A 26,794-nucleotide genomic window follows, 5' to 3' on the forward strand; every position below is an offset into this window, starting at 1 on the left:
GTGTCTCACTCATCCAGCAGGCAAGAGCAGTTCTTTGCCCAGTAGGCCATTTATATCAAGAAGAAGACAAACTTCATATATAGTGAGTTTGATGTCCAAAATCCTCTCGGGAGTAGATTGGTGCTGTCAGGAGCAATCGTGTCTCATGTCAACAGAATTCTAAGTTATTAAAACATTTACATGTCACATTCTCTAGGTCCTTGAAGTGTTTGAAGATTACCTATCCATCTGAGATATATCTCTGTTTATCTAGAAAACCTAACTAATATGACCATGAGTTTGAGAAGCATGGATGACTATTAACCTGTAATTTTCATCAACCTATGTAGCTTAAAGACTAAAGCTTTATATTATAAAATAAACAGTCTCTAAACAGATGTACAGCCTAAGGACAATGACCTCGAAATTGTGACAATATACAAAAATATCTTAATTGGGTAGAAATGTATAGTGCAATATGACAGAATATCCTTAATTTATATCAATATACAAAATATCCTAAACATAAGTAGAACATACACCCATTATGACAAATATAATTTTACATTTGTATCAATATACAAAAATATTTTAATCAGAAGTAGGAATATATGTACTATATGACAAGTATAGTTTTGACTTTGTATCAATATACAAATTAAACAGGAATAGAAAAATAATTTTACATTTGTAACAATATACAAAAATCTATACTAATGTAAATTATCTAAAATTGATAGTTGCTAATTTAGTTTACAAGTAGATACAATAATCTACCTTATTATCTTATCCTAACTACACTCCTTTTTTCTTTAGAAAGAGATTGACTATGACCATTAACCATTTATAACCAACCCCCTTTAAATGAAAATAAATATTTATAAACAATATTTTGGGAATTGGCATAGTTTTTTTTTTTTTAATAGTACTTCCTGCTAATTGGGGGCCTTCTGATTGGGGGCCCGGCTAGCTCAGTTGGTAGAGCATGGGATTCTTAATTCAGGGTCGTAGGTTCACGCCACAGCAGGTCTGTGTGTTGTAGTTGCTATGGTTGCTATTGGTTTCTATTTGCTTCTGGTTCTTCTGGGTTAGTTTGATAGGGAGTTTTCTTCAGTATTTCTGATCAACCCTCAGCTTTAGTCCTTCTGTATTTCCTGTAAAACCCTCTTCCCTATGCTCTTGTTCTTGGTAGCCTGATTGTGAGGTATGGGGCCAGTCTCCTAATTTTTCTGGCCCAGATTCAGTCTTTGGAGGCTCTTTGCCCAAAGCCTTCGGGTGAGGCTTTATCAGAGACAACCCCTCACCTGGATAGTTTGGCTTGAGGATGGTTTTCTGTTTCATTCTGAGGTAGACAGCTCCTTCCCTCCACTACAGTTTATTTACCTGTGCCCTAGGCATTGAGTACTGGATCTTCTTCACTCAGTACTTCAAGTTAAGCTGTTCTTTCCTAGAAGACAAGGGCACTGAAAGCATTGATGCCTTTGCTGCATAGGCTGTGCATGCTCTTCCCCAAGACCTCCACCAGCTGCAGTGGGTCTTAATTATAGTGTAATCGTGTGTGGGTCAAACTGCAGTCTGAGAGTGGGTATGAACTTTCCTGTGCCTCTCGGTATTTAAGAGTTTTCTTGCTAAGGGTTGGAGACATGGTTCAGCAGTTAAGAACTGTTCTTCCAGAGGACACAGGGTCAGTTCCCAGCACTCATATGTTGGCTCACGACCTTCTATAACTCCAATTCCAAGGGGATCTAACACTCTCTTCTGGTCTCCATAGACACTGCATGCATGTGGTGCATAGACATACATAAGCGAAATACCCATATACACAAAAATAATAAAGAAAATACTCAAAAATACTTAAAAAAGAGTTTCCATACTAGCCCACACTCAGCTACTAACAATTTGTTAAATACAGTGGAATTCTTCTTATCCCGTGTCCCATGTCTTCATTTGCCTCCTGTTGCTTGTGGACTTTTCAGTTGTATATGCCTTTTTTTTTTTTTTTGAGATTGCAGACTGGCTGGTTATACTACAACACTGGTTTTCAACCTTTGGGGGTTGGACAGTTCTTTCACAGGGGTTGCCTAAGACCATCAGAAAACACAGATATTATATTATAATTCATAACAGTAACCAAAGTACAGTTATGAAGTAGCAACAAAAATAATGTTATCATTGAGGGTCCCCACAACATGAGGAACCGTGTTAAAGGATCACAGTATTAGGAAGGGTGTGTTAAAGGATCACAGTATTAGGAAGGGTGAGAACCACTGTTTGACAACCTCAGCTTTCTCGTGCATTTAAGAACAGTTACTATTTTGTAGATAAATATTTTTTTCTTATTGTAATAGGACTGATTTTATTTTCCAGTCTTTACATTCTGAACAGAAACTGAAATTCCTTTGTGATCAAAGGTATTATTGGATTTCTTACTGTTTTATTTAGGACACATTGCAAAGTGAAAAGTAGAGTCACTAAACCTCTGTGTAACCATTACCTAATTAATCAGTTACTAAATTTTTGCCAAATGTGCTTTATCACTGTTTTTCTATACGTTTACAAATTGTTACTACTGATGTGTTTGAGAGTAGATACTCAATGCCATGACTGCCTACCTCTGAATATATCAATCTTACTAAAATTTTAAAAATTAATTTTATTATTTTGAACCAGGGTCTGACTGTGTACCCGTGGCTAGTCTGGAACTCACTGCGTGGACCAGGCTGGCCTTGAACTCATAGAGATCTTCCTGCCTCTGCTTCCTGAGTGTGGAATTAAAGGCCTGTGCCACCATACCCAGCTAAACCTCATTTTAAAAAAATGTTAGAAGCCGGGCGGTGGTGCCGCACGCCTTTAATCCCAGCACTCGGGAGGCAGAGCCAGGCGGATCTCTGTGAGTTCGAGGCCAGCCTGGGCTACCAAGTAAGTTCCAGGAGAGGCACAAAGCTACACAGAGAAACCCTGTCTCGAAAAACCAAAAAAAAAAAAAAAAAAAGTTAGTAATATACTGTATATTAAAAATTATATACTGCCGGGCGGTGGTGGTGCACGCCTTTAATCCCAGCACTCGGGAGGCAGAGCCAGGCGGATCTCTGTGAGTTCGAGGCCAGCCTGGGCTACAGAGTGAGAACCAGGACAGGCACCAAAACTACACAGAGAAACCCTGTCTCAAAAAACAAAACAAACAAAAAAAAATTATATACTGATCTTACAATATGTGTCAGTAATTTGTATTCATTAAATCTCTTTCTGTTTGCAGGTATCATTATTAGGATTGGAGATTTTAAGTGCCTTTGTGGATAGATTGTCGACCCGATTTAAATCTTATGTACCAATGGGTAAGTTAACTTTAAGAATCATTGTGGAATTTGATATAGTGACTTTTTCTTCGAGTTTTTGTTAAACAGAATTAGTTTCTATAAATGTAGAAAACATTTAGTTTGGGGACTGGAGTGATGATTCAATGGTTAAAGTTCTTGTTCTTCAGCAGGTCTAAGTTAGATTCTCAGCACTCACAGCAGGCTGTTCCCAACCATTTCTAATTTTAGCTCCAGGAGATCTTCTGGACTTTGAAGGTACTTGTACACACACAGCATACACAGACACATAGACACATTAAATTAAAGTCAATTAAAAAAAATAATTTGAGCTGGGCAGTAGTGGTACATGCCTTTAATCCCAGCAATCAGGAGGTAGAGGCGGGCAGTAGGAACTCTGTGAGTTCGAGGTCAGCCTGGTCTACAGAATGAGTTCCAGGACAGCCAGGGCTACACAGAGAAACCCTGTCTCTGTCTCTCTATCTCTCTCTGTCTCTCTCTGTCTCTCTCTCTCTCTCTCTCTCTCTCTCTCTATATATATATATATATATATATATTTCCCCCCCTACAGCCCAGACTATGGCACTTTAGCATTTTAGTGTTCTCAAAAAGAGTTGAAAGCTTCTTAAATAGATAATCACAGTTCTGCAGAAAGCAAAAAGCAACAAGACAACAAAACCTTCTGGATACTGTTAATAAGTATTTATGTCAAGTGCTCATCTTTTTTAGTGTATCTCATTTTTTGTAAAATGACAAAATTTATAATATAACTTACATGCTGTGGTTTTTGTTTTTGTTTTTGTTTTTGTTTTTTTTTGTTGTTGTTGTTGTTTTGAGTGGCCTTGGCAGGCCTGGAACTTACTATGTAAACCAAGCTGGCCTCAAACTCACAGAGATCCTACTCCCTTTGCCTCTCAAGTGTTGGAATTAAAGGCGTGTGCCATCATGCCAGCTATATTGCTATTGTTCACACTATCTATGGAGAAGTCTGTTCAGACCAATATTTTATGAAATATAATAACAGTGAGTTACAGCAAAATGAAAGAAATACAAAGCCTTGCTTTTGTCTTGTGTGATGCGGAGCCTGAGTCTTGCACACTAAGCATACAACGTTAACCCTGAGCTGTACTCCAGTCCCACAAGTTCTTATTGTTAGGTTGAATAAAGTTCCTGTGGTTAGATTGCCCCAGAAGCCTCCATCAGTACTGTTTCTTTATCACGGTTTGTTGGCTTTACTCTGAGCAGCAGTTAGATATGCTTGCTGTGTGCTCATTGTGCTCCTTGAAGCTGCTGCTCTCAGAATACAGTGATGCAGTTGGCTTTGACTAAACACGTGTGATATTCCTGTGCATTTTAGAATGCTTTATGAATGAGTTTGGTACTAGTTTATAGCAACATAGAGAAATACCTTAAATGGTTAGTGGATTTCTTTTGTGGTTTAAGTTAATGCTCACAATGTCAACATATTATTACACTTACTTTCAAATATCTTGGATCAACTTTTTCATGTTTGGTATACCACCAAATTATGTCAATTTTTCTATTTTTCTTTTCCATCTTTTCTCAAATAGGTTTCTTGGTTTTTACTTTTAATCACTACTTAGCAGTTCCCACCCTTAGTGTTGATGGCTTCTGAAGAGAGATTTTTTTTTTAACTGTCTGTATCCTGCTTAAAACTGATAGTAGATGTTAAAAACCACACTTTGAAAACATGTTTGTGGATGTATTTGAGTGCATAAATGGGAATTTTAAAAATAAAGTTCCATACTTTGGACTTTGAGAAATTGGATGATAAGGTGTGCCTGATCTTCTCTAATGTGTAATTATGAGTTGAAGTTGAATTACAGCTTCCTTTTGTCTGGGTCCATAGAGCTTTGCTTTGCTTTTTATTTATTTTTATTTTTATTTTTTATTTATTTTGGTCTTTCTGCAGAGTTACTGTTAGTCAATATTGTTTTCACTTTGAAGACCCTTTGTAAAACTTGAATTGTTATTTCTTGTGAGCTCATGTGCTATGATGGGAAAACTTGATCTTAATTTGCTCCCATTTATTGGAAGCCTCCTTTAAAAGTATTGATTGTGTCTCTGAAAGAGTATTATCACATATTTCTGACTTGGAGAGTAGACAGTATGTCTGCATGTTCTTCAAGAACTGGAGTACCTCAAATTTGCTTTCTTTCTTTCTTTCTTTGGTTTTTCAAGACAGGGTTTCTCTGTGTAGCTTTGTGCTTTTCCTGGAACTCGCTTTGGAGACCAGGCTGGCCTCGAACTCACAGAGATCCACCTGGCTCTGCCTCCTGAGTGCTGGGATTAAAGGCATGCGCCACTACCACCCAGCTCAAATTTGCTTTCTTGTTTAATCCTATCACAGGTCTTAAACAGACTACCTAATTCTGTATAGGGCCAATACAATAGCTTAGTAGATAAAAGTGTTTGTCAACAGTCTGATGACCTGAGTTCCATTCCCAGAGCCCATATGGTATAAAGAATTAACTACTGCAGATTGTCCTCTCATCTCCATGCACATGCCATGACATATGTGCCCCCCCAAACAAAATAAAAAGCAAATATAAAGCAGTTTTAAAAGAGTCTTTATAAAAGGAAAGGATCAAATTAAATCATGACCTAATGGTTCTTTAAACCTCTCAGATCCTCCCAACTCCTCGACCTTTCTTTCTCCCTCTTTAGAAAGTAAACAAACAACAAAACAGAAAAACTCCAGAGAAAAACTGTAACAAACACACACATAAAACCTATCATAGACATGTAGAAAACCACTAAGACAAAAAAATGCCCAAACACAGCAATATGAGACAGAAAGTCTATAAAAACACCGTTGAGTTCATTTTGTGTTGGCCATCTACTGCTGGGCATGGGGCCTGCCCTTAAGTGTGCATAATATCCCAGTGAGAGTCCCTTGCAAAAAAAGTTTTTCCTTTGCCAGCTGGTGTCAATTGCAGATAGCTTCTTGGTTAGGGGTGGAAGCCTGTCCACTTTCCTTTCTCAGTGCTGCTGTCCCGTCTCACTTGAACCCGTGTAGTCCTGTGCATGTTGCAACATCTGTGAATTCATCTGTACATCAGTCCTTTGTACATTAAAAGTAAAAATGTGTTCTTGAAACATTGGGAGTACTGTTCCATTTCATCTCTAGTTCCAAAAAGAGATTTGCACATAGCTCGATCATTAGAGCGTTAGATACGGTCCTGAAGAGAGTATGGACTCAGTGTCTTGCTTCATAAGTGATCTGTTCACACTGAGGCTGATCACTAAATCTCGTTTATGGTAACCAAGTTTAATAAAGTTTGTAGTATAAAAATTTAGCAGACAGCCGGGCGGTGGTGGCGCACGCCTTTAATCCCAGCACTCGGGAGGCAGAGCCAGGCGGATCTCTGTGAGTTCGAGGCCAGCCTGGGCTACCAAGTGAGTTCCAGGAGAGGCGCAAAGCTACACAGAGAAACCCTGTCTTGAAAAACCAAAAAAAAAAAAAAAAAAAAAAATTAGCAGATAGTCTAAGTCTAAACCCTAAATGGTGCAATATGGTGCCAGAGTCTTCAGGACACTCAGTTCTGAGCTTTATGTCTTGTAGAGTAATTTTACATTTTACAATACCAATAGAATGAAAACTACTAACACCTATACTTCAGTTTTCAGTATTTCACCTCAGAGTGCAGTCTATGGTAAATTAATACATTTGTTTAAATTCTCTGAGCTTACAGAGTGGAAGTCTCTTTTCTGGGTGTCTAGTAAAGACACAGTGTTCACTGTAGTTATTGATGATGCACAGGTCATATATGAACAGGTCTTTAGTGTATATTGCTGACAGTTCCAAATGCTTATTATATTTTTTCCTGTTTACTTCATCTTCTCTCTAGTCATGAGGGGTAAACAAGGAAACTTTGAAGTTTAGGAAAATTTACTGTCTCCTGTAATTAATAATTAGGTACAACTAAGTAAAATGTTGTCTCCAAAAGAATAAGTGTAAACAAGGAATTTAAGGGCTAGTGAGGAGACTCAGCAGGTAAAGGTGCTTGCCACACCAGCCTGTTGACCTGAATTTGATCCCCAGAACCCATGGAAAGGTGTGAGACGAGAACTGACTTCATAAAGTTGTCCTCTGACCTTCCCACCTGTGTGTGTCATGGCATAGGTGCTCATATGTACACATGTACACGTGTACACACATACACACAACTAAAAATTTCAGTACAAAAGTAATAAGATATTTTTGTTTCATACAATACGATGCTCATGTACTACAGTTATTAAAGGTTTTTAAATGTTTATATTCTATAAAATTGCTTTTGTTTTGGTTTGTTTTTAGATAAGATTTCGCTCTGTAGTCTGGAACTTCCTATGTTCCCCAGACTGGCCTTGACTCTCATGGCTGTCTTTGTGCCTCAGCCTTCTGAGTGCAGGATCATAGGCACGAGCCACCACAGCTGGCTCTAAAGTTTTATGTTAATTTTGAGACAGCTTTCCTTACTATATAGATCCCATTCTTGTCTTGAACTCACTATGTAACCTGGGCTGCCTTGAACTTGGGATCTTCCTGCATCAGCTTCCCCAACCCCTAGTACTGAGATACAGGTATATGCCATCAAATTTTACATGTGGCCTAAAATACTTTTTAGTATTAAAATGAGCCCCTATTTGGTCCAATATCTGAATTTCTTTTGTAGTTAAATTCTACCTCTTAGGAACAGAGTGTCTTTTTCCTTGTTACTGTTATATGGATGCCAACACACACACACACACAGAGTCCCAACTACTAAATTATAAGTAAACACTGGTTTTACTACCTAATAGTATTGTTATAAGGATTAAATGAGGTAATTTATTTTTTACTATTATATTCTGTGATTTAGAAAAAACAGAGATTCCTATAATAGCCAGTCTAACAGATATTGAATGATTCCTGTTAATACTACATCAAAACAAAAATAAGAAAAGATTTCCATTGTGCCTGCTGACTCATGTTGTGGTGCTTATTTGTTAAAATGGTGCTGGGGTAGAACCCAGGGTCTTGTACTGTCCAGCAAGCACTAGACTATGGAGCCATATTCCTATTCATGAACAGTATTTATATTGGTTTATGATTGAATACATTTATTATTACTATTTTATTTTATATATGGATCTTTTGCCTGCATGAATGTCTGCATATGTGATACCTATGGAGGCCAGAAGAAGGCATTGGATCTCTTGGAGCTGGAGTTCTGAATGGTTTTGAGCTGCCATATGAGTGCTGGGGATCGAACCCAGGTCCTCTGGAAGAGCAGCCAGTGCTCTTAACCACTGAACCATCTCTCCAGCCCCATGTTTATGATTTTAATTGTGAGGGCTGATTTTTGTTTTATTGTGACATGTTCTTTCTGTATAATCCAGGCTGGCCTGGAACTCTCCGTCCTGCTGCTTGAGAGCCTCCTCATTTCTGGGATTAAAGCATGTGCTTCCTTCCATACCTGGCTTGAAGGCTTCCCCACCCCCACTCCCACCCCTCCCCCCTCCCCTTCATTACACCTTTTGTAAGTAAACTAGATAAGTGTATCCCTTTTTTAAATTTTATTTCTTCTACTTCTCCTTTAAAACCTAGATTTAGGCTTATGTTTTTGTTTCTGTTTGTTAGCTGTGAAATGTGTCCAACAAGAAGAATGCATAACATGTAATTTAAAGAAAAATTATAAAACCAACCCTTGACTATGCCTGGGTTCAGAAACTTAAGTCTGCCAGGTCCTTGGACTACCCCTGTTTATGCTTCCTGAGGATGCTTTTTGACTCTACCAGAGGTCTCCCCTGTCATAATCTGGAGGAAAATATTTACTTGCTTGTCTATGGATCTTGACCACATACATACCTCCAAATAGAACAATACTGTTTGTCTGGTTTTGAGCACTGTCCTAAGTGGATATGACTGTACGTAGTACATTGGAATTTGTTCATTGTTTTCACTTGAACTCATGACTAAGGAACTTAATTTCATAATTATTTATGAAAACAGTGGCTATTTGTAGGTTTGTAAACTATGGTTTGTGGTGACATTGTGAATACTTACTCTTCCCCCTTTAGTTACCACAGCTTTAATAGACAGAATGGGAGATGCCAAAGACAAAATTCGAGACGAAGCTCAGAACTTGACGCTGAAGCTGATGGATGAGGTGGCACCACCTATGGTAGGCTTGCACTGAATGAAATTTTATAATTGGATAAATCCAGCAAACTAATAAACATTCAAGAAGCATGAGTGGTAGAATTATAAATAGTGGATTATTGCTAATGTTTTAAAGAAGTTCAAATTTAAGGTAGAGTGCCAATAGGTAAGTTTGTTTCTTTTCATTTAAGTTTTCTGTTTTTCAGTTACTTGTGTTTTAAGAAAAAACACAAGTGATTTGACCGTGTACTGGTTGTAGTTATGCTTCACCATTTTCTGGTTTTTCTCACCTGCAAATTATAAGATACTGAAAAATCTTATTTTGAAAACTAATGAATATTATATTAATTTCTGTATCTTTCAGAAACAAGAAGACATTCTTTTATTTTTGTAAGTGGCTATTGATTATGTCAAGCATGTTTTATGTTTTTTTATCTTGGTGGTTTTTTTGTTTTGTTTTTTTTTTTCCCCCGAGACAGGCTTTCTCTATGTCCTGGATCTCGCTCTGTAGACCAGGCTGGCTTCAAACTCAAAGAGATCTGCCTGCCTCTGTCTCTCTAGTGCTAGGATTATAGGCATGTACTACCACCACCCGGTGTAAAGCATGCTTTATGACAACTTGTGTTTTACGAATGTAGTAGAAATAATTTGCCCTTAAAGAATGTGTTGATTGCAGGGTACATAGCAGTCTGTAAGAGAATGTTAGTTTGAGCTCTAGGAGTCTTTTTTCTCTTTCCTTTCCATTTTTTTTTAAAGTTTTCAGTACAAGTCAATTTTTTTTTAAGATTTATTTATTATGTATACAATATGCCTGTATGCCAGAAGAGGGTACCAGATCTCATTATTGATGGTTGTGAGCCACCATGTGGTTGCTAGGAATTGAACTCAGGTCCTCTGGAAGAATAGCCAGTGCTCTTAACCTCTGAGCCATCTCTCCAGTCCCTCCATTTTTTTTTTTAAGTTGAGCATGTGGCATATGTTTGTAATTCCTGTAATGGGAGGTAGAGACAGGCAGATATCTGGGGCTTGTTGGCCAGAGAATCTAGCTTAGCTTGCTTTGGCATGTTTTAGGTCAGTGAGAGACTTGTGACAAACAAAACAAAACAAAAAAAAGGTAGATAGCACTCAAGGAACAATATCCAAGGTGGTCCTCTGACTTTTACGTGTACACATACTTATGTACCTGTACTCACATTCACCCACACCCATGAACACACATGTACATGTATATATGCTCATGTACTAGTAATGTATTGGTCTGTTTTATGTTGTTATAACAAAATGTCTGAGGCTAGACACCTGTAACAAAAAGAGATAGCTCAGCGGTTAAGAGCACTGGCTGTTCTTCCAGAGGTCTTGAGTTCAATTCCCAGCAACCACGTGGTGGCTCACAACCATCTGTAATGAGATCTGGTACTCTCTTCTGGCCTGCAGGCAAACATGCAGACAGAACACTGTATACATGAAAAAAAAATGTATTTAGCTCATAGCTTTGGAGGTTATAGTTTTGTGGGCACACTTTTTGTTGTTTGTCTTTGCTCTTTTGGGGGACCTGCCACCCAGCTCCCAAATAAATCACACATAGAGGCTTATTCTTAATTATAAATGCCCAGCCTTAGCTTGGCTTGTTTCTAGCCAGCTTTCCTTAACTTTAGTTATCCCCTTTACCTTTTGCCTTTGGACTTTTTCCCATTCTCTTACTTCTGTAAATATTACTCTGTGGCTGGCTGTGTAGCTGAGTGGCTGGCCCCTGGGTCCTCCTCCTTCTCTGGCTCCTCCTCCCAGATTTATTCTTCTATATATTCTTTCTGCCTGCCAACCCTCCTTATCTTTTCTCCTGCCTTGCTATTGGCTGTTCAGTTCTTTATTAGACCATCAGGTGTTTTAGACAGGCAAAGTATCACAGCTTCACAGAGTTAAACCAATGTAATAACATAAACAAAAGTAACTCACCTTAAAATAATACTTTACCACTAGCTCCAGCTGTGATGGGGTCCACCTAGGTGCATCACCTCATGGGAGGTGGCAGTGTGATGGCAGAAATGTTAGCACGCTTATGATAAACTAAGAGCCAAGATTTTTTTTTTCTTTTTCTTTTCTTTCTTTTTTTTTTTTTTAGCAATTCACTGTGTTTTGTGTTTTTTTTTTTTTTTTTTTTTTTTTTTTTTTTTTTTTTTAAGACAGGGTTTCTTTGTGTAGTTTTGGTGCCTCTCCTGGACCTCACCCTGTAGACCAGGCTGGCCTCGAACTCACAGAGCTCCACTTGACTCCAAGTGCTGGGATTAAAGGCATGTCCCACCACTGCCCAGCTCACTATGTTTTTTAAAGGTCCTTCCATTAAAAATTTATTTTATATGTATGTATGTATACCACATGTATGCAGGTACCTGCAAAAATTAGAATTGGAGTTACAGAGGCAGTTGTGAGCTATTGTGTGGGTACTGGGTACTGGGTACTGAACTCATGCCCTCTGTAAGAGCAGCAATTGCTCTTAACCACTGAACCTCTAGCCCCCAGGTCTTTCCATCTTAACACTGCTGTGCTGAGGACCAAGCCTCTGACATATAAACCCTTGGTGGGGAAACCACATTCAAACCATAGCATGGAAATCCTTGGAAGGAGAGTAAAAATAAACTGACCTGTAGACTACAGTTGAGAGGGTAGCTTAAGGTTCACATAATATTTACACTGGTATCATGTGATGCTTAAACTATAATGTTACATATGTTTAATAAGGCAAGAGTACTGAGTTATAAAGAGAAACTGATTAGAAGGGATTTTATACTTCATAACAATGCCTTTTAAAATTTTTGTGGATAGTTTACTAATTTACATTTTAAATTGTTTTTTATTTTCTTACTACAAATAGTACTGTAGATGTAAACATTTTTTTATAAAAAAGAGTTCCAGAGATGGGTTGCCAAAACAGGTTATTCAAAATAAGATTTACCCCCTCTTTGGTGGTGGTAGCAATAGAACCCAGGGCCTTGTGGATCTCAATGGAAAATGGTCTGTCGTTGAAGTATATCCAGCCTTAGTTAAGGTTTTTAAAATTCACAAGCCTGAGTTCAGAGTTTGATCCCTAGGATCCATGATGGAAGGAGAGACCTGACTCTTGCAAGTGGTCCTCTGTCCTCACATCTCTAGTCACATGTACACGTATCTCTCACATAAGTGTATGCACACCCATACCCCACACATGGTGAGGGTAGAGGAAATTTACTGTATGTTTAGAAAGATACAGTTGAAGTCCTTGCTACTATACCTAAACAGTTGTTTTGCATTATTGATGTAAGCTTATTTTTCCTTTCTCTCCACAGACTAGGTAGTCATAAAATGACCAGGTCCCAAATGACCTGTCCCAATGTTTCTGTATTTGTGTCCAGTATTAAAAAGAGAAAAGCTTTAATTATAAGATGTTTGCAGTCATTCCATGTGACAGTCTGTTGTAGTTGCTATGGAGTTTTGCATCTTTTGAGTGCTTCCTAGACTACTGTGCTTATAATTGCAGCATTGTTAGCCTAGAAGAAACCCGTGTTCTTGGAAATGCTATGTATGGGGCGTGATTTCCCTTACAGCTACTGAAATTTAAAGTGAAAAGTATGTAAATTAAAACTCAAAATTATGGTTCAGATATTAAATGGGTAGGAGCCCACAAAAACCAACAAACAAGGAAAAACCTCATAAATTTGAGTTGAGTATCCCTGATCTGAAAACCCAAAATTTTTTGTTAGTTGACATAACAAGACTCTGAGTGGAAAATTTCAACCTGGTCCATGTGACAGGCTATAGTCAAAATTTAGCTGCACTAAAAATATATAAATAATGCTCAGGTTATATGTGTAAAGTGAGTATGAAACACAAATGACTCTCGAGTTTAGGTTTGTGTCCTAGCAACAAGATTTCTTACTGTTACCATGTAAATAATTCCAAAATTTGAAAAATGTCCCAAATGTGGAACACATCTGATACCTGATGACTTAATTGTAAGGTTATAAGTCATATGCATTATTTGACTTTTTATCACATGTGTCTACTTGTTTTCCCAATAGTACATCTGGGAGCAGCTGGCCTCTGGTTTCAAGCACAAGAACTTTCGATCTCGAGAGGGTGTGTGTCTATGTCTGATTGAAACCTTGAACATGTAAGTCCTGTGATTACTGTAACAGCTTGCTTGCTTTTAGTCATTTCTCAGGGTTTTGTTTTGTTTTTTTCACAAAGTGAAGGAAGACTGGAAATAAAGTGTAAGTAGTTATTAATTGATTTCCCAAACAAAAATATAATCTTTAGTGCTACTTTTGTATCTGTATGCTACATCATGTTAATTTTTAAATTTGTCTCTCTTTTCTTTAGCCATGTAGAATTGGTGGTTATAGAACTGTTAGTGCTAATACGTTTGAATCTTTTTTCTGTTAGGATCTGCTTCAGAACTTTTGAACTCAGTGGTGTGTCACATATTGAAGTCATTTCCCCATATCCCCTTTCCCAGTTGGCTCTAGGCACTGTGGGTGACTGCTAAAATTATGTACCTCTCAGGACTCTGTCAGGGCTTCTACAGTGCACCTAGTAGCAGCAGACAAGAGTCCTGATAGGAGAGGCATCACAGGGCTATGATACAGGTGGAAGAAATGTGAGTGGAGGCTTTTGTTCTTATTCTAGAATAATTTTCCAGACTGTGCAGTATGGTAGGTAATGCGTAGTCTCTTTTGACTCTTCCTGTGGTGTGGCTTCCTCTTCTTTGACTGCTCTGGGTCCCTCCTGCTAGCAAGTGCTGGTTGTGGCGTTCAGTCAGCACCCTTTCTGAGTTTTAGCTCTCGTCGTTTGCATTCAACCTAGACTCTAGACTATTAGTAAACATAAAAGATGGCTTAAGTTACTTGTTTTATTTTACTGTGTATTGAGATTCAGTGTCATTTAAAAAAATACTATTTCTAAAGTACATGCTCATATTTTCTTAAGTAATTGATAGGCTGCCAGGGTTGCCAAACTACTGTTGAGTATTTTGTCCTTTGGATCATGTGTCAATTTGATACAAGCTATAGTTATCTAAAAGGAGAGAATCTCATTTGAGAAATGCCCCCATAAGATCCAGCTGTAAAGCATTTTCTTAGTCAATGATTGATAGGTAAAGGCTCAGCCCATTTAGGTGGTGCTATCCCTGGCTGGTTGTCCTGGGTTCTACAAGAAAGCAGACTGAACAAGCCATGAGTATAAGCCAGTAAGCAGCATTCCTCTATGGCCTCTACATCAGCTCGTACCTCGAGGTTCCTGTCCTGCTTGAATTCCTGTCTTAACTTCTTTAGTGATGGATGTGAAGCCAAATAAACCCTTTCCTCCCCAACTTGGTTTTGGTTGTTGTGTTTCATCACAGCAATAGTCACCCTGAGTAGGACTGCATGAGTCACACTTATCCAAGTCGGCACTTTTTGCTGCTTCGCATCACTTTGCTTGATACTTGTCTTTAACGATGTATGTCCATGCTCTTCATCAAAGTTGTCAGGAGAGAGATAAAGAGGAAGGCATGGTGTTGGTGGCATACACCTTTTAATCTCAGCACTTGGGAGGCACAGGCAGGTGGATCTCTGAATTTGAGGCCAGCCTGGTCTACAGAGTAAGTTCCAGGACAGCCAGGGCTACAAAGAAACTCTATCATGTTGTAGAATCTTATTTTAAGGTGTGTTACTTTTGTTTATGTTGTATCAGTTTAACTCTGTGAAGCTGTGTTACTTTGCATATCTAAAACACCTGATGGTCTAATAAAGAACTGAATGGCCAATAGTGAGGCAAGAGAGAAATAGGCAGGGCTGTCAGTCAGAGAGGATAAATAGAAGGAGAAATCGGGGAAGAAAGAAGTAGCAAGAGAAGAAGGAGAACTCCAGGGGCCATCCACCCAGCTACACAACCAGCCACAGAATAAGAGTAAGATTTACAGAAGAAGTAAAAGTAAGAGAACGGGAAAAGCCCAGAGGCGAAGGTAGATGGGGATAATTAAAGTTAAGGAAAGCTGGCAAGAAACAAGCCAGGCTAAGGCTGGAGGCTTATTCTTAATTATTAATGTCCAAGCCAGGCAGTGGTGGCACACGCCTTTAATCCCAGCACTCGGGAGGCAGAGGCAGGTAGATCTCTGTGAGTTTGAGGCCAGCCTGGTCTACAGAGTGAGTTCCAGGACAGGCTCCAAAGCTACAGAGAAACCTTGTCTCGGAAAAAAGAAAGAAAGAAAAAAAAAAAAGAATAAGCCTCTATGTGTGATTTATTTGGGAGCTGGGTGGCAGGCACCCCCAAAGAACAAACATAACCAACAACACTTATCTTGAAAAACAGAAACAAAAACAGAAGAACAAGAAGAAAGCATCAGGATACTTTGTTCAGTTTTAAATGAAACCAAATTCTCTTTTTCTTTCTCAAATTATTTTTAGCTTTGGAACTCAACCACTGGTCATCAGCAAGTTGGTGCCACATTTGTGTATCTTATTTGGAGATTCAAATAGTCAGGTAAAAGTTTTTTGATTTTCAAGCATTGACTTTGTGTATGTGTGTGTGTGTGTGTGTGTCGGGGGAGGGGGGGTGGTTTGCCCTTTCTTGTGCTCTTACCTTATTTAAGCCATGACAATAAAGACAGACAAGGTGGGTAGTAAAAAAGATTGCTGCCTTTTGTTTTTAATTAAATGAGGGTCTGACTGTGTTGCTCAGAAGCCACTGGGCTCACATGATCTTCCTGCTCTACCCTCCCAAGTAGCTAGGGCTACAGTCCTCTTCTCCCTTTTTCTTCCTCTTTTTCCTCCTCCTTCTACCAGAGTTTGTTCATTTACTTATTTATTTTGAAACAAAGATAAGTTTATTGTCAGTTCTTGGACTGATATTAAAGATAGAAAGAACTTAATGGTTAGTTCTTGAGTTTGACAGATTAAGAGAATCCTGGGTTCCCTTCTGTACTCCAGCTTAATGTTAATTGTGAGGTAGAATGTCACCGGCCTACATTCTTGAGTTCATTTATACCAGACTGTTGCAGTTGTTGATAGCCTTGTTTAATAGGGAAGGCCTTTGTGTCCATGGCGCGTCTCTCCCTGAGCTGTCTGTGCTGTAGTTGGTTCTACTACTCTAACCTTACCTATGAACTAGCTAGGGCATTTGGAGTGACACTGAGTAATATTTTTCCTTCTTACAAGTTCTAGTTGCCTCTCAACGGGTTTGTAGAGTTTTACTCTCTTCAATTGCTATTTTATTTATAGACAAAGGGTCTCCTTTTCTTGCCCAGCCTGGCCTCAATCTCTTGAACTCGATTGATTTTTCCCACCTTAGTCTCCCAGGAAGCTAAGACTATAGGTGTGTGCCACCACACCTGGCTTTCAATTGTTCTTTGACAGTGAGTTGTGCAAAAGAATCAATGTTGTTTTTCAAGTTGTTCTCTTAGGCTTCATTCTTTTTTCACCTTCTATATAGAATATAAAATTACCATTGCAACTATTTTTAAGTGTACACTTCAGTGGTATTAAATACGTTCACATTGTTTTGCAACTATATCATCATCTACCTGTAAAACTTTTACCTCCTCAGAACTCAGACTCTGTACCCATGAGACAACTTCCCATTCCTCTCCCCCAGCTGCTGGCAACTACCATTCTTCATCATAATTTGACTACTCCAGGTACCTAGTGGAAGCAAATCAGATAATAGTTGTCCTTTTTGATCTGTCCCATTTAGTATAATGTCCACAAGTTATCCATGTTGCAAAATGTGTCAGAATTTCCCTCTTCTTTCTAAGGTTGAATAATTTTCCAGTAACACAGACATCACATTTTATGTATATAGACATATGGGAATAGAAATTTTTTTTTAACCTTTTGGCTATTCTGAATAATTTTAGAAATGCTGATGTAAAAATACCTTTTTGAGTTCAGTACACATTTTTGAAAGACAATTTTATTCCAGGAAAATTAATTAACTGTACTTTAGGTTAATGAAATTATACTTTTTGAAATCCCAATTGGTAGCTTTTATTCACAGATTTCTATTAACCACCTCCTACCTCCTTTCTTTCTTTCTTTCTTTCTTTCTTTCTTTCTTTCTTTCTTTCTTTCTTTCTTTCTTTCCTTTTTTTTTGATGGTAGTAGGGATTGAACCTAAAGGTCTCACAAGTGCTGGGCAGGTGCTCCAGCACTAAGGTCTTGCTCCTTTTAAGATGGGTTTTCTAGGGCTTTTTTGACAAACTGTGATTTGGGGTTTCCATTAATAACATGTCATGTTATAATTCCCTCAGGAACTGAAAAGACAGTAAAATCAACTTAGAGTGTCAGGTTGACCTGCTAGTTTATTGTTATCTTGAAAGGAAGTATGTGTCACATCTAAGTTTTTTTTTAAATGTCTTAAATTCTTTGACAGGTGAGAAATGCTGCAATATCGGCTATAGTGGAGATTTATAGACATGTAGGAGAGAAACTGAGGTTTGATCTGTGTAAGAGAGATATCCCCCCTGCTAGGTAAGTCTTCTTAACTTTATATTTTGCTACAGTTTGTTTGTCTGTTTGTTTTGAGACAGGATTTCTCTGTAATAGCTCCATCTGTCCTAGAACTCGCTCTGTAGACCAAGCTGGCCTTGAACTCACAGAGATCCACTTGCCTCTGCCTCCTGGAGTGCTGGGATTAAAGGTGTGCGGCACCATGCCTGGCCTGTTGCTACAGATTTTTAAACTTGTAATTTTGTTCATTTTATTAAAGTAAAATATTAGAGCCAGATGTGGTGGCACACACCTTTAATCCCAGCACTTGGGAGGCAGAGGCATGCAAATCTCTGAGTTGGAGGCCAACCAGGTCTGCATAGAGTGTTCCAGGCCGGCGGGGATCCATAGCATCTGTGTATCCTGAGTTTTCTGGAACAGTTTGTAGAAGTAAGTAACGTACCTAGGTAGTTGGCGATTATGTAGCTTCAGGTTTCCTTCAGCTCAGCTGTGTAAATGCTTAATATTTCCAGGGTAGGGTGCATGTGAATTAGAATTTTTTCCATAGGTAATCCTGTCACCTGCAAAGATAGTTTTATTTTTCCCTGTCTGTATATTTTTCATTTCTCTTTCTTGTCTTTATTATTTCCTATGTGCTGTTAAGAGAGTAGAGTGGGGTTGCAATCTTGCCTTGGTCTGATCTTGGGATCTATGTCTAGTTTCTTAACATTAAGAATGATGTTAGTTGCTGGAATGGTAGTGCACACCTTTTCAATCTCAGTACTGGGAAGGCAGAGGCAGGTGGATCTCTGTGAGTTTGGAGCTAGTGAGATCCTGTCCCTCCCCCCCCCAAAAAAAAAAATGTTAGTTGTAGGCTATTGATAGGTGTTCTTTTTTCTTAAGAGTTTATACTCTTTTAAATTACATTTTATTTGGGGTGTGAGTGGCAAGGCCAGAGGACAACATGGGGGAATCATCACGTCATCTGGCTTCGGGACAAGCACCTTTTTGCCACTAAGCTATCTTACTACTCCTAAAAATTGAGTCTCATGAGCTTTTTAAGTATGTAGATTTAAAACTAAAAATCAGTTGGGCATTTTAAGTGTAAAGGTGGGCTGGGCAAAGTGATTTTTTCCCCCCTAATTGTTTTAATGGCTACTCCTAACATCTTTTCCCTAGAGCTCAGGTTGTAGCCATTTACTTCCCACTAGTATTGTTGTGGCTATCAATTGTCTGCATTTTCTTAACTTTTTTTTCTTTTTCTTTCTTTCTTTTTTTTTTTTTTTGGAGGGGTGGGGCATGGATAAACTTTTAACTTTTTTTTGTGTGTGTGTTAGTTTTTGATACAAGGGTCTCTGGTGTATAGCCCAGGTTGGCCTTGGATTCTCTCATATGTGTGTGCGTGTACACATTATGAGATATATGTATATTTCCAAATATTCCCTAGTCTCCTGAGTACTTGGGTGATGGGTATGTACCACCGCAGCAGTGGAATATATTCTCTACAGAAGTGTTCTTTTCAAGTTTCTAGTCCATTTGTTAATCTGGATTATCTGTTTTCTTCAGTTATTTTTTATTTTTATTTGTGTGTTTCTTTGTGAGTATATGTCATGTGTTATGTCCGTACCTACAGAGGCCAGAAGAGATCATCACATCTCCTTGGATCTGGAGTTACAGGCAGTTGTGAGCCACCCCAAGTAGTTGGCTGGGAACTGAACCCAGGTTGTCTGGAAGAGCAACAAGCACTCTTAACTGCTAAGCTGTCTGGCCAGTCTCTACTGTGTCTTCAAAAGTTGGACTTGGGGCACATCTTCCTGTGTTGTAGATACAAGCTTCCTTAACTGCATGATGTTCCCTTTGTCTTATACTCTGTGACTGGATATTTTACTTTCTGACAGTGTGGGGCTTTTTTTTCTCCCTCATGTACATGGCTTTTTTGTTAATTAAAAAATGATTAATGTGAGTGTGGGGAAAGCATTGTACCTATGCATAGATCAGGGCAGTCTGTAAGACTTAGTTCTTTCTCCATCATAGGATTTCTAGGGAAGGAGTTGAGGTGATCAGGCTGGCCAGGAAACACACCTGATGAACCATCTTGCTGGGTCTTTTTTGTGTGTTAATTTTTTTGGTTATCATTAATAGAGTGGTTTTTTGATGGCATTTTCATCTGTGTGTCATTATACTTTGTTTTTAGTCATCTCTGCCTGCTCCCTTCCTTCGCCTGGACAGACCCCTCTGCCTTCTTGTTTATAAACTGTTGTCTACTCCCACAACCTTAAGATCCTTTCTTCCTTTCTTATGATGATCTTTCTAGTTTCATGACTTCACATTTTAATCTTTTTTTTTTTTTTTTTTTTTAGACAGGGTTTCTCTGTGTAGCTTTCGCCTTTCCTGGGACTCACTTGGTAGCCCAGGCTGGCCTCGAACTCACAGAGATCCGCCTGGCTCTGCCTCCCGAGTGCTGGGATTAAAGACGTGCGCCACTACCGCCCGGCGACTTCACATTTTAAATACAAACATGTATATATCCATATAGATACTCACAAAATTGGAAATTTAGGATCTGCATATAAGAGAAAACATGGTATTTATTTTTCTGTTTTGTTTTGTTTTTTGAGATAGTTTCTTGTTGTAGCATTGACTGTCCTGGATCTCACTCTGTAGAACAGGCTGGCCTTGAACTCACGGAGATCCACCTGCCCCTGCCTCCTGAGTGCTAGGATTAAAGGCATGCACCACCATTGCCTGGTGGTATTTGTCTTTCTGAATCTGGCTTATTTTACTTAATGTGTTATCTTTCAGTTACATCTATATTCTTGCAAATGTCACAATTTTACTTTTCTTTATAGCTGCATAAACTTCCATTGTGTATATATACCAAAGTTTCTTTATCTATTCATCTGTTGATGGGCATCTAAGAGTTTCCACTTCTTAGCTATTATAAATAATGCAGCAATAAATAATTATTTCCAGGGGTAGGATGACTTAGTGCCTTTTGGGTCTACTTAAGAATTGTATAACCAAGTAATATGGTATTTCTGTTTGTGTGTCACTTCTTCATTTTATTGTAGTTTTTAGTCATTTCCTATATGAATGGAGGGAGAATTCTGGGTGTGTGTGTTTGTTTGTTTGAAACAATACCTTATGCCTTAGCCCAGGCCTGGAACTTACATAATCCTCTTGCTTTAGCCTTCTGAGTGCTGGGATTCCAGTCATGTGCCACCATGTTCAGCATGAATGGAGATTTCTGTGTCCCATCTTGGCCTATATTAAGGCAAAGCCCCAACCCTTGCTGATTCAGTGCTCTCTTATGCTTTTAATGACTAGTCGTGCTTAAAGGAGCACTGAGAGCCTGGTGAGGAGCTGCCCTTCCTGACTCCAGTCTGTGTTTATTTATGCACCGTGCTTGTGATGTCCCTCCTGATGATGCTTCCCAAACAGGAGGAGGAAACCAAGGGACTGGATGCATGAGCTTCATCTTTCAAGTGTCTAGTGAAACTTGTTTTTTTCCAGTCTGCAGGAGAGTTTGTATTCTTTTTGATGTTTGAGCTTGTTATAGTAATGTTTTGAATCATTAATATACTAGAAATATATCAAAGAAATCATAAATTTCAACAGGGTAAAATATGACTTATTTTTCATTTATCCTCCCTTTTTCTTTTTCTTTTTTCCCCCATATACAGTGTCAAGAACTGACTTTATGCTGAGGATTCATTTGATACCCTTTTGTCATGATGGCTACATTCTAACTTTAATTTTCCTGCTGCTTTCTTTGTGGTTTCCAAACTTCATGTTGGATAGAGCTCTCTAAAGTTATGTTTTGTTCATGCTCCTATTTATACTAAAGCCATTCTTGGTTTCAAACAACTGGAGAACAATTCAATCATAGTTTTAAAAATAATTTGAAGGTACATTCTCTGTCAGATGTTCTTCAGAAGATGCATGCTGACAGTAGTGTACTAGCTCAGCAATACACAGTGCTCTCCCCCTGAGTCACGAAACATGGCTGTGAATCCAGAAATAAACTCTTATCTTCATGGGTCGTTGATACACATCAGCTGTGTTCAGACAGTGCAGAACAGCAAAGGGATGCTTGCTGTGTACTCCAGATATCCACGTGCAGAGTTCCATCCTCCTTAACAGCATCACTCAAGATTAACTAAAAATGAATGAGAGGAGCTAAAGGGATAAACCATTTAGAAATTATTAGATCATTTTCAAACATTTGAAACCAAATCATATGCACCAAAGGAAAAATATTAATAAATTTGATCTATCAATGATAAATTCAGCAATGTGGCAGCGTACAGAATCAGCTTGCACAAATCAATAGCTTTTCTGTTCATCTCAGTAGCTTTTCTTTATACCAATACAAGACACAGAGAAAAAGATTATGGACACAAATCCAGTCACAATAGTCTCAAAGAAAATAAAATATCTAATAATAAACATAACCAAGGGAGGAAGGATCTCTACGATGAAAACTTCAGACCTCTGAAGAAAGACGTAGGAATAGACAATAGAAGACAGAAAGACATCCCATGCTCATGGATTGGTAGAATTAATATTATGAAAAGGACTATTTTGCCAAAAGCTATTTACATAGCCAGTGTAATCCTGGTCAAATACCCATCTCATTTTTCACAGAAATAGAAAAAAAAAAAGTCATCTTAAAATTCATATGGAAACACAAAAAACCTTGGGTAGCCAAAACAATCCTGAGCAAAAAAATAAAACAAAACAAAAAGCAACCAGCAAAAATAACCCATAAAATAACGGCAGTGCCGGAGGAATTATCATTTCAGATCTCTACGTGTATTACAGAGCCATAGTAATAACAACAATGTGGTGGCGCAAGAAAAGACAGGTAAACAGTAGAACAAAATCTGAGACCCAAACATGAGTACCTGTAACTTCAGCCATTTTCTTTCCTTTTTTATTTTTGGTTTTTTGAGACAGGATTTCTCTGTGTAGCCTTTCTTGGCTGTCCTGGAACCACCACCCAGCCAGCCATGTAATATTTGATAAAGATGTCAAAAACAGCAGTGGCGCACACCTTTAATCTCAGCACTCGGGAGGCAGAGCCAGGCAGATCTCTGTGAGTTTGAGGCCAGCCTGGTTTCCAGAGCAAGATCCAGGACAGGCACCAAAACTACACAGAGAAATCCTGTCTCGAACCCCCCCCCCCCCCAAAAAAAAAAAAGCCAAAAGCATAAGCCGTGAAAAAGCATCCTTAGGCCAGGTGGTGGTGGCGGCAGCACACACCTTTAATCTCAGCTCTCAGGAGGCTAAGGCAGGTGGATCTCTGTGAGTTCAACGCAGCCTGGGCTACACAGAGAAACCCTGTCTCAAAAAAACAAAAGAAAGAAAGCAAACATCTTCATTGAATGATGCTGGGACAACTGGATGTCCACATATAGAAGAATGAAATTAGACCCATATCTATCATTTTGCACAAAAACTACAAATGGCTCAAAGACCTCAATGTGAAACCTGAAACACTGGCACTGCTAAAAGAAAGCCTAGACAGTACCTACAGGATATAGGTGCAGGAAAGGACTTTTGAATAGAACTCTATTTGCCCCCAAATTAGGGCCAGCAACTGACAGGTGGGACTTCACAAATGCAAAAAGCTTCTACACACCTAAAAAAACAAATTGGGTGAAGAAGAAGCTTACAAAATGGGAGAGAATCTTTGCTAGTTATAAATCTGATAGAGGATTAGTACCCAGAATGTATAAAGAACTCAAAAAAACAACCCATCAAAAACAAATGACCCATTAAAAAATGTGGGCCTAGCACTTGGACAGGGAGTTCTCTAAAGAAGAAAAACAGAATGGCTAAGAAATGTCTCAAAAATACTCATCATCCCTAGTAATTAGGGAAATGCAAATGAAAACAATTTTGAGATTTTACCTTACCCCAGTCAGAACTGCAAAGATCAATGGAACAACTGACAACAGATGCCAGAGGGTAGGTATGGGGCCTGCTGTATAGGGAAGCTTCATTCACTGTTGTAAACTGGGGCAGTGGGTATGGAGACCAGTGTGGAGAATTCTCTGAAAGCTAAAAATAAATTTACCATATGACTCAGCTGTACCACTCCTTGGCATATACCCAAAAGGACTTGACATCATACTACACATGGCCATGTTCATTTGCTGCTGTATTCACAACAGCCAGGAAATAAAAACAACTTAAATGTCCTTCAGTTGACAAATGGATACATATACTATTCAGCTATAAAGAAAAAGATGAAATCGTGAAAATGGATGGAACTAGAAAAGATATATTGAATGAGGTAACCCAGATCTAGAAGGACAAATGTCTCATCAAAGGCTCCTAGCTTCATATCTTGAAGTGTGATACCTATACTGGAGTAACTGCAGAAACCACGAAAGTGAAAACGGACCATTCTTAAAGTAGAGCTTGGGTAGGTAGTGGATCAGTAGAGAGGGAATTAGCAGGATATAAATCATCTGATGGGGAAATGGGAAAGATGTGGTGGTGGGGCTCTAACTAGGGAGGGGGAGATTACTACAGGAGGAGAGAAGATGGTAAAATAATAGTAGGGATGTCTGGAAAAAGTCATAGGAATCATACTATTAACAGTCTACCTCAAAAAGCCTATAATATACATTAAAGTTGTATATAAATATTTACATATAGTTTTAATGAAATTTCTTACCCCTTCTGACCATACTCCCTCTATGAGCCAAGACCATCTGACAAAATCTTCAACACCAGGAATCAGAAGCCTTCTTTTGAATTGTTGGTCAGGTTGTCCAAGAGACTCCTAAAATATTACAGGCTGTTGCCATTGCCCTTGTTTGCCCTATGGAAGTGGAAGGTTAAGTCCCTATTGCTATAGGCATCACTGCTTTCAGATGCTAGGCACAAAGGACCCTGTACTGGAACTCATCTGAAAGCCTCCTGCCTAAGGACTAGCTAGCTTCATGGTACCACAAGGCACCATGCAGCTTTCAGAGGAAGAAAGCAACCAACAGTCCTACCTAGCTATGATGCCTATGAAGCACAACAGTGACCAGAAGGACACAGTAACTCTAAGGATATAATAGTGGCATGTATACCTTGGCAGTAACCCTACAGCTCTCTAATTGAATTTAAGGTCCATTCAAAAAGAGAAATCATGCCTAATACTGGAAGCCTAGTCGTCTACCCAGGGCTAGTGAAGTCATGGATCTTGGAGGAGAACCTAAAACCACCACTTTACTAAACCAATGCTGGTTGGTTTAGTACCAAAATCTCTAGCTACATTCCAAATAATTGTCCTTATACTCACGGATAAATGTGGTTCTCACCCCTCATCAAAGAAACTTCTCTTTGCAACAGACAGAGACCATTTCAGAAAACCACAGCCAATCAGAATGCAGAGTTGTAGAGCCCAGTTCCAATGAATAAATGCAGCTACAAAGCAACTCCTACACCTAGGGCTCAGAATATTGCCAAAGAGGGGCAGACAGGTTTTAGTAACAGCCAGCAATCAGGAAGGTTACTGTGAGATGGTGTCTTCTAGTAATGTTTGAAGCTTTGCCCATGAAGTCTCACTAACATGGCTTCCTAAACATGAACTGAACAGGACAACAACAATAGACCTGCTAATGAAGGAGGGAGCCCTAGGGGAGATCTTCCAAGGACTTAACCCCTCAACCTTACACAAAGAGCTACAGGCAGCTATATGATGTGAGCAGGAGAAATAGGCTTCTCTAGGGAAGGGCACACCAATTGGTTACCCAATACCTGCCTTTTAGGTTAGGCCTGAAAACACACACAAGTAATATTATACAGACCAAGCAGATTGTACTTAAGAATATATACATGTGTTTATACACATATATGAATGTGGCAACAATTAATGAAAAAGCCATAAATTTGAAAGACAGGGGTGTATGGGAGGGTTTGGAGGGAGGAAAAGGAAGGAGTAAATGATTTAATTATATTACCTCCCAAAATAAAAGAAATAATTAAAAATATGTTGGTATATTTAATAAAAATTGACTTTGTAATAATTCAAAATGCGCCACAAAGGACATTATAAGAAACCCTATATGTGATGGGAAAAATACTTTCAAATATATGAAACTTGTATCTTAACTATATAAAGGACAACTCAGTAAAATGACAGGTGATGCCATTTTGAAAGGATCCGAATTAAATACTTTTTAAAAGAGAATATACAGATAGCCATGAACACATAAAATGATGCCGAATATCATTTAGCTGTGTAATAAATTCTGATCAAAACTACATACCTCAAAAAACAAAACAAAGCTACATACCTCTTTTCACCACCATAGGATAGTTCAAGTCTAAAGGGATGAAACTTTCATGGGAACATATAATAATAAAGCAACTTGGGAAAACAGTTTACAACTCTTCAGAATGTCAATTGTAGAGCTATCACATGACCCAGCAAGTTTCACTCATAGCTCTACAAGCAAGTTATAGGAAAACATGTCTCTACAAAGACCTACCTCTATGTAAGTGTTCCTGACAGCATTAGTCATAGTCACAGAACCATGGAAATACCTCCCATCTACATGTCTATCCACTTGTGAGTGGATATTAAAGTGCATTATATTCATACAGTGGAATATCAACCCAGTCATCAGAAGCTCCACATTATGATTCCATTTGAATTAAATGACCAGATGTGGTAATTCATAAGTCAGGTATGGTCTACAGCAATAGGAAATAGATTAATGATTGCCTAGGACTGGGGAGAAGAGAGAAAATAGGGAAGGAACAACTGCTGCTAGTGGGTATGTGGGTGTTCCTCTTTATGATAAAATGTAAAAATTATGATAATGGTGGTATTACTCGGGATATACTATGAACCACTAAGTTGTCCATTTCATTTTCTTTTATTGTGACACTGGGGATAAATCCTAAGACCT

General features: G+C 38.6%; 1 protein-coding gene across 3 annotated transcripts in view; it reads left to right on the forward strand.

The window, feature by feature from the left end:
• The window catches only part of Clasp2 (cytoplasmic linker associated protein 2), a 189,286-nt gene that overhangs the window by 12,367 nt on the left and 150,125 nt on the right, over window positions 1–26,794 (forward strand). For all 3 annotated transcript variants that reach the window (XM_059268804.1, XM_059268805.1, XM_059268806.1), the window contains exons 2-6: window positions 3,236–3,314; window positions 9,360–9,463; window positions 13,494–13,585; window positions 15,858–15,933; window positions 17,821–17,918. In XM_059268804.1, coding sequence (XP_059124787.1) covers window positions 3,236–3,314; window positions 9,360–9,463; window positions 13,494–13,585; window positions 15,858–15,933; window positions 17,821–17,918 — 449 coding nt within the window. The remainder of the gene's footprint in view (window positions 1–3,235; window positions 3,315–9,359; window positions 9,464–13,493; window positions 13,586–15,857; window positions 15,934–17,820; window positions 17,919–26,794) is intronic.

The sequence above is a fragment of the Peromyscus eremicus genome, chromosome 7, assembly GCF_949786415.1.
Source record: "Peromyscus eremicus chromosome 7, PerEre_H2_v1, whole genome shotgun sequence".
Classification (NCBI taxonomy): Eukaryota; Metazoa; Chordata; class Mammalia; order Rodentia; family Cricetidae; genus Peromyscus; species Peromyscus eremicus.